The sequence below is a fragment of the Pleuronectes platessa genome, chromosome 6 (assembly GCF_947347685.1).
Source record: "Pleuronectes platessa chromosome 6, fPlePla1.1, whole genome shotgun sequence".
Taxonomy (NCBI): Eukaryota; Metazoa; Chordata; class Actinopteri; order Pleuronectiformes; family Pleuronectidae; genus Pleuronectes; species Pleuronectes platessa.
The window spans coordinates 1,591,689-1,603,825 of record NC_070631.1 but is presented as its reverse complement, the minus strand read 5'-3'; the positions used below and the strand labels follow the sequence as shown (position 1 = coordinate 1,603,825).

The 12,137-nt window shown below is 48.9% G+C and overlaps 1 protein-coding gene across 2 annotated transcripts in view; it reads left to right on the top strand.

Annotated features, from left to right (window-relative positions):
* plxnb3 (plexin B3) overlaps positions 1-12,137 on the top strand; it is a 38,473-nt gene that overhangs the window by 14,247 nt on the left and 12,089 nt on the right. For both annotated transcript variants that reach the window (XM_053425008.1, XM_053425007.1), the window contains 10 exons: positions 6,341-6,775; positions 6,956-7,679; positions 8,720-8,899; positions 10,210-10,338; positions 10,420-10,520; positions 10,620-10,752; positions 10,864-11,023; positions 11,287-11,395; positions 11,475-11,583; positions 11,974-12,090. In XM_053425008.1, the coding sequence (XP_053280983.1) occupies positions 6,357-6,775; positions 6,956-7,679; positions 8,720-8,899; positions 10,210-10,338; positions 10,420-10,520; positions 10,620-10,752; positions 10,864-11,023; positions 11,287-11,395; positions 11,475-11,583; positions 11,974-12,090 (2,181 nt within the window). In that variant the 5' untranslated portion in view covers positions 6,341-6,356. The remainder of the gene's footprint in view (positions 1-6,340; positions 6,776-6,955; positions 7,680-8,719; positions 8,900-10,209; positions 10,339-10,419; positions 10,521-10,619; positions 10,753-10,863; positions 11,024-11,286; positions 11,396-11,474; positions 11,584-11,973; positions 12,091-12,137) is intronic.

Sequence of the window (12,137 nt, the reverse complement as noted above, 5' to 3'; positions counted from 1 at the left end):
TGTTCTTCTAGTTTCACGTCACGTGTTAGAAACCTCATCAACACGTCCACTCGCTCACTGGGAAGCTTCCTCTGACATGTTACACACATTTTACTGAGAGGCTGCAGGAGAAGATCCAGGACATGTCCAGAGACACTGATTCAGACATTTGTACTAACATCCAGAACCAGCAGAACATGTCAGGAGCATGTCAGGATCATGTGAGGAACACGTCTGTGGTTCAGTTCACCTCTGAGTTGTTACGTGTTGATGTTTTGTGTAGAGAGTGAAAGTAGAAGTGGTGTTAGCGACGCCTCAGTGGTTTTTAATGAGGTTGGCTGGTTCTGGTGTTTTGTGCTGACACGTTAAACAAAGTTTTTTTTATCTGCAGTAAATGATTCGTGGTCGTCTCCACCCTCGACGCTGTGTTGATTAAACCTCCCTCCTCCTCCCCCTCCGCCCCTCTTTTATAACACTAGTCCTGTCGTTTATTGCCCCCCCCCCCCCCCCAACCCGTCTTGTTTTAATCTTGTAAAAATTCTGCTGCTCATAAACATCATGGAGCCGCTTCACGCCTCTTAACTACAAAGACAGAGACAGAGACAGGGCGGGGCGGCCGAGTCGCAGCCGAGAGACGCTCAGGTTTGGTTTTAATGAAAAACTGCACCTCTTCCTCCTACTCCTTATCCTACTCTTCCTCTTCCTTGGCCTTCTCTTTATCTTTGTCTTCTTCCTCCTCTTTATCCTCCACATCCTCTTCCTTCTCCTCATCATCTTTATCCTCCTCTTCCTCCTGCTCTTCTGTATCCTCCTCATCGTCTTTCTCCTAATCTTCTTCGTGTTTTTCCTCTTGCTCCTCTTCAGATTATTTCTCTTTATATCCCTCTTAATCTTCATCCTCCACCTCTTTATCCTCCTCTTCCTCGTTCCCTCTCCTCCCCCTCCTATTCTTCCTCCTTCACTTCACACCCCCTTTATCCGCCTCTTCAGCTTCATCCTACTCCTCCTCTTCTTTCTTCTGAGCGTCTCCACCCTGATGCATAAGAATCCGTCTGTGGTGTTTTAGAATCTTTCACTGTCCAGAGGTTGACTTCCTGTTTCAGTGGCTCTGTGGTTGATCTCAGTGAAGCAGCTTCAACACTGGACGAGTCGTCGAGTCGCTGCAGCTCCGAGATCAAACTGTTCGTCCGCCTCGTTCAACGACATCTCAAGAGTCCTGGATGTGATCAAAACGCTCACTTGGACTCAAGGATGAACTGATCCGATTTCTGAGGTCAAAGGTCGCGGTCATCTTATATTATTGTGAATATAATATGTGAATAACACCTGCAGGGACTGAAACTGATTGGCTGAATAACAGGGAGAAATGTTTGATCCAGAGTGAAGATGCTGAAGTGAGGAGGATGAGGTGGAGGAGGAGGTGGAGGAGGAAGTGGAGGAGGAAGTGGAGGTGGAGGAGAAGGAGGAGGAGGAGGAGGTAAACCCTCGTCATCTCCCACTGATCAAAAACACTTACACACTCGGTTAATTGGAGGCTGCAGAGATAATATATTCACACACACACAGTCAGACAGATGTGTGTGGTGTTTGAAATGTGTGAAAAAGCAGAGAGAGGTGATGGGCGTTAATGATATTGATGCTAATTCCATCACTGAGTGTGTGTGTGTGTGTGTGTGTGTGTGTATGTGTATTAATATTTCATGTTAGCAGTGATCAGTATTCAGTTTGAAGCTGCTGCAGTGAAACGTTTACAGTAAAAATGTGGTAAAATCCAGTTGACTGTATTTGAGAGACTTTACCAGCACAGCGCCCCCCTGAGGACACAATCAGCTTCTTATAAAGGACGTGAAGACGTCTGTCCATCTCCTGGTTAGAAGTCTGACCTCTGAGGGACATCACTGATTCTGATGAAACACATTCCTCACTGACTCTTATTTAAACGTAAATATTAACAACTATTGTTATTGTGCTGCTGTGATTGGTCCATTGATCTGTGAAGACCATGAGGGTCCTGAGTCTGAGAGAGAGAGACAGAGGAGGGATGGAGACAATCAGGAGGACCACATCACAGACAGGGTGTGTGGGGGGGTTACAGGTTGATTACTTGGTTGGTCCCAGTGTCCTCACTGACCAGTGTAAATGTTGGACTGTCTCTTTAAGGCTGTGGAACGTTCTTAACTCTGAGATATTTTTGAGTCTGTTGTTTGTGTTAATCTGCTGTGATTCACTGATTATTCTTCTCTCTGGATTAAACTGAAGAATCTGATTCTTCTTCTTGTCAAACAGCAGCTCTGTGTGTTTACACCAGTCGTCAACACAAACAGGATTTAATCCAGATTAGAGACAGGAACAGCAGCTCAGCCTCGTCCTGTTAAAACAAACCCATCATGTGACCACTGTTAAAACCTTCACATCCTCGTTTCTCCAGTGTGACGAGAAAAGAGAAAACAGCTCATTCACATCGGATCAGAACCAGAGAGAGAGAGAGAGGTAGAGAGAGAGAGAGGGAGAGTCCTGAAACGGGTTCAGACCGACACACAGAGAACGAGCTGCAGTCCTGCAGCCTGTCCACTGGCTGTCCAGAACCAGAACCAGGTCCAGAACATGAGGATCTGGTTGTGATCTTCAGTGTTCTCTTTTGCTGTCATCTGGATCACTATCACTGTCGGTTCTGTCCACACCTGGTGTGTATGTGTGTGTCAGGTGATCTGGTCTCAGACCTGAGAGTAAAGACGTGTTCACCACAGCATCAGATCCTCCTCGTTCTCCAGGTGAGAGGTGGAGTGAGAACCACAGACCAGGCGGAGAAGGTTCAGCAGATGATCCAGAGGCTCTCACCTGGACGTCTGTGTTCACCTCCTCCGGAGAAATCACCCAAATCATGTTCTTTCCATCACCTGACTGAAAGCAGCTATAGAGTGTGTGTGTGTGTGTGTGTGTGTGTGTGTGTGTGTGTGTGTGTGTGTGTGTGTGTGTGTGTGTGTGTGTGTGTGTGTGTGTGTGTGTGTGTGTGTGTGTGTGTGTGTGTGTGTGTGTGTGTGTGTGTGTGTGTGTGTGTGTGTGTTCAGGACCAGTCGACCTGCTGGGACCTAATGAGACAGAACATTGTTTCTGAGGTCATGTAAGGTTACAAACAAGTTTTAGTTGAACAACAAAAAGACGAACCTGGATTGATCTGTCCAAAAATCCAAGAGGATTCTCCCTACCCTGTCTAGTGCCTCTGAGCAAGGCACCTTACTCCCCCAACATCTGCCCCCCGGGCGCCGTACGTGGCTGCTCACTGCTCTGTGTGTCCTGCACCAGATGGGTCAAAAGCAGAGGTTACATTTCCCTACCTAATAAGGATAGCTGTGCAAACCTGTGTGTGTGTGTGAAGGTGTTTGTGTATAAACAGCTCATTGTGTCCCTGCAGCAGCATGCTGCATCACCACGGTAACAAATTGACTTCCTGTGGGGTTCTTGATGGTGATGAAGGTGTGTGTTACACACACAAACTTTAAATCCCACTGGGAGAGTGGTGTGTGTGTGTGTGTGTGTGTGTGTGTGTGTGTGTGTGTGTGTGTGTGTGTGTGTGTGTGTGTGTGTGTGTGTGTGTGTGTGTGTGTGTGTGTGTGTGTGTGTGTGTGTGTGTGTGTGTGTGTGTGTGTGTGTGTGTGTGTGTGTGTGTGTGTGCCACTGCTGTCACACACACTGGATGATATCAAACTGTCCTTGTTTCTTCAAGAACTCAGTTCTTTCAAGAACTGAAAAATATTCATGAGCTCACCAGGGGAGCGTGTGTGTACGTGTGTGTGTGTGTGTGTGGTAAACCCTAAAGCAGAAGAACAAAATTGAAGCTTTTATCAGACCTGGAGTCTGCACATGTTCCTGAAATGTTCTGGAGTGTGTGCGTGTTACAGACATGACTGTATGTGACGTGATGCTGACTAGTTAATGTCGGGGTCTGAACTCATGATGGAGAACATGGTTAGTTACAGTCTGAGCAGCTCAGCCCCTGATCCCAGTCCTGGTCCTGGTCCCGGTCCCGTTGGATCGTAGTGGACCAGCTTAGCTGAGGTCAGTCTGCAGCTGCTGAGTCTGAGGCTCCTGAGCAGAGAGAAAGTAGGACAAACTGAACACAGAGAGCGAGAGAGAGAGAGAGAGAGGAAACAAAGAGAGGAAACACACACACACACCGCCACCCCCATATTATCTCTGTGGTTTGCTGCTGACTCTCACTCTTCAAAGAGAGGACACAATCCTACACACAAACAGCTGTGTGTGTGTGTGTGTGTGTGTGGGTGTGTGTGTGTGTGTGTGTGAGTGCCTGAGGTGAGGCAGTCTGTAATCATCACCTCCACGAGTTGAAAGCAGCCTGTCGTTCATTTACATATATAGAGGGGGGGGGGGGGGGGAGAGAGAGAGAACAGGGGGGGGTGGCGAGGGGGGGGGAACAAACTGCCGACACCTGCAGCATCCATCCTGTTACCATGGGTACCTGCAGGTTAACACACCTGACAGCCAATCAGAGGGCAGCATTTTGTCCTGGTGCAGGATCGCTCGGTTCCTGTAGAACCTGCTGCAGAGACGTTCTATTGGTTCTTCATGAGGTTCATGATTTGCTGAGGACACTGTGTCCGTCCGTGTGTGAGTGGGTGTGTCCGGTGTGTGTGAGTTTGTGTGTGTGTAAAGTTACACTTTGATATCCAGACTCATGTCAGCCAATCAGAGAACAGACACCTGCTGGTCAGGTGTGAAACAGCATCTCCACCTCTCTCTACCTCTATCTCTCTCTAACACTTGTTCATCTATACCTCTCTCTCTCTCTAAAACTCCTTCATGTCTACCTCTCTCTACCTCTCTCTCTCTCTACAACACTCCTTCATCTCTACCTCTCTCTTCCTCTCTCTCTCTAACACTCCTTCATCTCTACCTCTCTCTCGCTTTAACATTTCATCAACTCTACCTCCCTCCCTTTATCTCTATCTCTCTTCCTCTCTTTCTCTTAACGCCCTTCTCTTAACCTCTCTCTCTCTTTCTTCCAACTTTTAACTCATTTTACTTTCTGACAACTCGCTCTCTCTCTGTTCAGCTGCATGAATTATAGATGAACCTCTCTCTACCACTGCCCCCCCCCCAGTGAAGTTATTAGCATACAGACTGAGGATGTTCAATATCACCATGGAAATGTTGTGTGTGTGTGTGTGTGTGTGTGTGTGTGTGTGTGTGTGTGTGTGTGTGTGTGTGTGTGTGTGTGTGTGTGTGTGTGTGTGTGTGTGTGTGTGTGTGTGTGTGTGTGTGTGTGTGTGTGTGTGTGTGTGTGTGTGTGTGTGTGTCCTGAGGCCTCTCTGGGTGTTTCCCAGAATGCAGTGGGGCGAGTTAAACAGAGTTTCAGCACACAGCGGGAGGGAGGGAGGGTCGAGCGAGCATGTCCAGAGAGGAGAGAGAGAGAGAGAGATGAATAGTGTTTTGTATAAGAGGAACGTTCGCTATAAAGAAATATCTCTTCATGAACTGAATCATAAAACTGACAGAGAGAGTGCCACCTACAGGCTGGAGAGATCACTGCAGCCACAGAATAAAAAAAACCCAGTGAATGAGTGATAGAATAATAAAGTTATATTTCTGTGTTTAAGGAGGGAAGGGGGGGGGGGGGGGGGGGGGGTTGTTCCATAAAAAAGACCTGCACACAATTTTCAAAACAGAACAAAATCCATCAACCACAGTCAGGAACAGTCACATGGTCACCTGAGACGTGAACTGTTGAAATCAGACCCGTGGTTCAGATTCTGATGCTCGCGATCGGTCCTGACTGATCAGGAGCAGGAAGTGATCAGGAAGTGATCAGGAGCAGGAAGTGATCAGGAAGTGATCAGGAAGTGATCAGGAAGTGATCAGGAAGTGATCAATAAAATCTCTGTTTTAAACATTCATGATGAGAAACACCGGACCCAGAATCAAACCCTGCTGTTCATCACATCGTGAAGGTTCATCCTCTGGAGAGAAGGAAGAGAATATTTCCACCATCATAAAAACCAAACAACCCACTGGAGGTTTGAGTCCTTTCACTGCGTTGCCGTGGATACGGGTGTGTTGCCATGGCGACATTACTACAGGCAACTACAGTTTGACCGTGAGATGAAAAGTGTGAAGCAGCAAAATATTTTATTAATAACACGAGAGAGAAACGACTCCGAGCATCTTCACACGTTCACGGTTCTGATCATCTGATCAGATCAGCGTCTCCATGGAAACGTGATTTTAATCATCAGAGAACGTCTGATCAGTGGAAACGACCCCCCCCCCGTGTTCAGTAGTCAGCCGACTCCTGGTCATGTTTGTGACTGTTTTTAAACTCTCTCTCTCTCTCTCTCTCTCTCAGATATTGAGGAGCTGCCATGTTGGCCTCCTCCATCCCTCCATCCCTCCTCTTCCTCCTCTTCCTCCTCTTTCTCCCCACCCCTACAACCTGCTCTGCTGATGTCATCGTGACCTCTGAACCCTCAATACTAGCGGTGAAGCTGGATGGCCCCCCCCTCTCTCACCTGCTGCTGGACTCGGGGGCCGGGCGTCTGTACGTGGGCGGAGTCGATCACCTGTACCAGCTGACGTCTGACCTGGAGGTGATGTCACATGTTCGAACCGGCCCTCACCTGGACTCCCCCGACTGCCTCCCCCCGATCAATACCCAGGAATGCCCCTCGGCCACGCCCACTCACAACCACAACAAGCTGCTGCTGATGGAGGAGGGACAGGGGGCGGAGCCAGGGAGTCTGATTGTCTGTGGTTCTCTCTATCAAGGCATCTGTGACAAAAGGTAAAGATCATCATCAGGAACTCATCAGTTTATGAGTTTCAACGTCAAGATGCTGTTGTCCTGGCTGACATGAACCAGTAGCCGACCAGTTGTGCTGCTGTGTTGTAACTGTATAAAGGTTTTGATGATGATGAAGACATTATCATTGGCTCCTGACTCACGTCTCCTTTCTGTCCTCAGGAGTTTGCACAACATCTCTCAGATCCTCTACCGGACGTCCAACCCGGTGGACACTCAGTACGTCGCGGCCAACGACCCTCGGGTCTCCACCGTAGCTGTGGTAATAACCGTAGAGAGCAAACAGGAGGTCAGCGGACGGCTGAGTCTGATGCTGGTCGGTCGAGGCTACACCAGTAAAGGTCCGGGTGACATTCCACCAATCACGACGCGGCGTCTGTTTCCAGTGGTCCCGCCTCGACGGGCATTCTCGCAGGAGGAGGAGCTGGGAAAACTGGTTGTTGGAAGTTACTCGGAGTACAACAACCACTTTGTTAAGGCAGTGGCCCATGGTGACCATATCTACTTCCTGTTCTCACGGCGGGACATGTGGCACAAGAAGGAGTACCGGACGTACGCCTCCCGGCTCTGCGCCTCTGACCGCAGCTTCTACTCGTACGTGGAGCTGCCTCTTCTGTGCCACGGGGGCTACAACCTGGCTCAGGCCGCGTGGTTAGGGAACCACTCAGGTGAAGCCGCCCTGTTTGTCATCATGGCAGCGGGGCAGGCGTCCACACCTGTAGCAACAGGACGTTCAGCGCTGTGTGTGTATGGGATGGCAGAGCTAGACGCCATGCTGCGGCAAGCACAGGAAGTGTGTTACACTGAGGAGGGACGGGGGAGCAGTGGGCAGGAGGAAGCCTACATCGAGTACGCTGTGTCGTCCAAATGTCTCAAACTGCCGAAGGTAAACACACACGTCAACTTTGACCTTTTCTCTTTCCGTCGGATCAGAGCGACGCAGGAAAGCAAACTGTCTCAGTGAGGACACCTGCTGGTCAGACAGGGAATGGAAGAGCAGTGCCCTAGCTGCAGTGCAGGAAGTGGAGTTTTGTTTGTGCAGCGAGAACAGTGAGTAACCGGAAAGAGTCCGTCAGACAGGAAACCAGGCGTTTGAAGATGTCCGTCACTAATCACCGGATTATCGTACACAAGAGCTCAGGCTCTGTTCCCAGCATGCACTGGGTGAAGGACGAGTTCACACCATGTGACGTCACTAAATCAATAATCAGTGTTTTTTAACATTTGATTTTAGACCATATTTAAATATTCAATACAAGAACTTTGCGTTAGCATCAAGATTAGAAAGTGCTGCACAAATACAGACCATTTACCATTTGATCATTATTCAAGTTAACAGGTGATTAACAATTAATTTATCTATAGTTTCAGCTGATGACATCACAGATTAAATATGATGATGTCACACGAGTGCAGCTCGTTTGGAAAGAAGCTGCCATTAGTCAACATCTGTCTCACTGCTGACCCTAATACTGTGTGTGTGTGTGTGTGTGTGTGTGTGTATGTGTATGTGTGTGTGTGTGTGTGTGTGGATTAAAGTTGTTATCTTCAGCAGCTGGATTTATGGTCAGACAGCTGTCACTCAAACCCGGAGTACACACAGCTGGTCAGACTGACCCAGATATAACACACACACACACACACACATACAGATTAAACTGCAGTGACTGGTCTTTTTGTGTTAACCTGTCGTACAATGGTTCTCCTTCATATTCATATGGCCAAAAGTATGTGGACAGGATGTTCCAGATCCGCCCAGGTAAGAGCTGTCACAGTGTAGTTACTGTAGTTCAGCTCCAGGGGGCGTCCACTGTTCACACTCCTTCAGGATAGGAAATGCTGGTCTCATTCTCTCTCATTCTCTCTCTCTCTCTCTCTCTCTCTCTGTCTCTCTGTCTCTCTCCCTCTCTCCCTCTCATCTGTAAGGCTTCTCTGTCGGAGTACCCCTGTGGGGGGGAACACACCCCGAACCCCATCGCCAGTGCCGTCCCGCTTCCAGCCACGCCCACTTTCACCTCCACCACCCTGCTGACCGCCGTCACCACGGCAACAGAGACAGGACACACCATCGCCTTCCTGGGAGACAGAGAAGGACGACTGCACAAGGTGACCACGTGATGAATTATGTTTATTATTACTTTAGCATAAGGTTTGATACTGAGCTCAGTGTCGTGGCTGCAGGTGTGTCACATGATCTACACAACAGAACCTAGTGTTTACAACATGTTTGTCGTCACGTGAATCATAGATGTGATCAAACTGTGCCCCCCCCCTTCTCTTATTGCCAGCACTGAAGTGCCCTGAAGCAAAGTAGCCCCCCCACTGCATCCCCCAATGCACCCCCTCACGAGATTACAAGAAGCAGCTTGCACAAGCACACACACAATTACAGTGTGTGTGTGTGTGTGTGTGTGTGTGTGTGTGAGATGACTAACAGCCGTTTAGCTTGGGGGGTGTCACAGGGGAGCAGACAGACCCTTGTTGTTGATTGGTTATTGGTCCCACAGGTGACTGATTACTGTGGGTGTGGGTGTGTGTCTGTGTTTGTGTGTGTGGGGGGGTAATCCGGCCCTGGAGCATCACTGGGTTAAACAACAGATCTTTGATTCATCCTGTTAGTATATAATCACACCCAGTGGCAGCTCAGAGTCAGACCAGTGAACCTGTGGTTATCTGGTCCATCCTGGTTCTACCTGATCAACTGAACCAGGATCAGGTCAAGTTCTCTGAAACTTCAGGCTGTGGCGTCATGTTTTGTGGGGAAGCAGCGCCATCTGCTGACAGGTCATTGCTACAACAGCATTAATTCACAAGAACATCTGAACACCCCCGACCATCCTCGAAAGTTTATTCAGAACTTTAGTATCAGGGTCCAGACGCACGATTAACATCTGTAACACTGAGCCTTTTGGCAAACCTCCAACATGATGAATTCTTAAAAACATTAAGGTAGGCACCAATAATCAATGTGTGTGTGTGTGTGTGTGTGTGTGTGTGTGTGTGTGTGTGTGTGTGTGTGTGTGTGTGTGTGTGTGTGTGTGTGTGTGTGTGTGTGTGTGTGTGTGTGTGTGTGTGTGTGTGCGCGCGTGCGTGCGTGTGTGTGTCTGCGGTTCTGTTAGTAAAATACGTGTCTCTAAAGGAACACAGTGGACCTCAGGACTGTTCAGGTCCTAATATCTTAGGATCGTGAACTCTCATGAACTCTTCAGATTTATCGATGTTCGTGTTCCATATCAGGTGATGATGTCACTACGTCAGTGATGATGTCACCGACAGTGGGTGTGATGCGTATGGACAAGTGTTGATTACTTTCATGTTTTCAAGTTTCACCTAGGCTCCGCCCTTTTGAAGCACTACTATCAAAGGTCAGAGGTGAACTTTGTACCATTACCATCACGTGTGTGTGTGTGTTGCAGGTGTTCGTGCGCTCTGATTGGTCAGGTGACCTGTACGACAGTGTGTTGGTGGACAGCGGCAGCCCCGTCACTGCCGACCTCCTATTGGACAAGAGCCAGCAGCACGTCTATGTTTTGACCAGCAGGAGGGTGAGACAGAGTTTGTGTGTCTGTCGCTTTTTTTCCTTCTTGTTAAAATACCTAAGTGTTGTTTTTCTGTCTGTCTCTCAGCTGTCGAAGGTTCACGTGTCGTCATGTGAGAAGCAGACAGACTGTCAGACCTGTCTCACTGTCAGAGACCCGCACTGTGGCTGGTGTGTCCTGGAAGGAAGGCACGTCTCTGTCTGTTTACCTGTCTGTCTGTACCTTTCTGTCTGTACCTGTCTGTGTGTCGGTCTTTCTGATCAGTCGCTCTCTCTTCTTATGTCCAGATGTTGTCGTAAACATCAGTGTCAGCGCCACCTTCAGTCCAATCATTGGCTCTGGAGCTTCGAACGAGCCAATCAGTGTGTAACGGTTCACAGGCTTCAGCCAGCCAATCAGAGCAGAGATGAGCAGACACAGGTACATCATGATGGTTTGGTTTGTTTTCTAACCAATGGGATGCATCCGGACTCATGACGAGCCGGGTCACATGACCGCGTCTGATCAGAGCTGTGTTTCTGTGTCTCCAAGGTAACGATGTCAGTCATTCAACTTCCCGTCCTCACGAAGGCGGAGCCTCTGTCCTGCGTCTTCGGGCTCCTCCCACCACAGCCCGCCATCGTCCTGGGAACCAGCATCACCTGTCAGTCACCTTCACCGGAGCTCCTCCCCGACATGCCAGCAGGAAGTGGTGAGTGAGACAGTGTGTGTGTGTGTGTGTGTTGCTGCCGCAAAGCATTGTGGGACAGCATTTTCTCCTTTCCTTACGTAAAAGTGGTCCGATGTTTCCTTTGCTAAAGGAGACGAGTTAGGAAGCGTTGAAGCTCCTCCCCTCGGCCCTTAGAGGATTTGATCAGCTCTTATTTTGGCGTCTGCTGAAATCCCTCCTGGTCATTTCACTTCCTTGATACGAGTCGTCCTGTGTCAGCTGACTTCCTGTCTGTCTGCCTCTAGATCACATGATGCTGCCCGTGTCACTGCGGTTTGGTCACGTGACCATCACCACAGGTAACATGACGTTCTACGACTGTGGAGCCGTGAGCCGCCTGAACCAGAGCTCCCAGTAAGAAACCACAGTGACGATGATGAAGATGTTGATGAAGATGTTGATGAAGATGTTGATATTGATTATGTGTCTCCAGGTGTTTGTCCTGTGTCTCCAGTGTGTGGGGGTGTAACTGGTGTCCATTGGATCAACTCTGCACTCATAACCAGAGCTGTCCCAGCCAACACAGCATCCTGACCCAGAGAGTGAGACAGTCTGTCTGTCTCTCTATCTGTCTGTCTCCCACAAACTGTCTGTACCTGTCGTTCTGTCTGTTCCTACCTCTCTGTCTGTCTGTAACTGTCTGTCTGTCAGTCTGTCTGTACCTGTCATTCTGTCTGTACCTACCTATCTGTCTGTCAGTCTCTCTATCAGTCTGTCTGTACCTGTCTTTATGTCTGTATGCTGTCTGTACCTGTATGTCTTTGTCTGTCTGTCTTCACATGCCTGTCCGTCTGTCTTTACCTCTCTGTCTGTACCTACCTATCTATCTGTCTGTCTGTCTGTCTGTCTCTCTTTCTTAAACTGTCTGTACCTGTCTTTCTCTTTGTCTGCAGCTGTCTGTCTCACTCTCTCTCCTGTCTGTCTCTCTGCAGGACTCCCCTGGTCCCTCCTCGTGTCCTCTGGTCTTCTCCCTGCAGAGTTCTGCCTTAGTGCCTCTGGGCCTGAGCAGCAGTGTTGTGCTACAGGGACGGAACCTGGACGTCTACAAGGTGAGAACTATGTTTGTTTGACCTGTAAGAGTCAGAACCGGATCAGA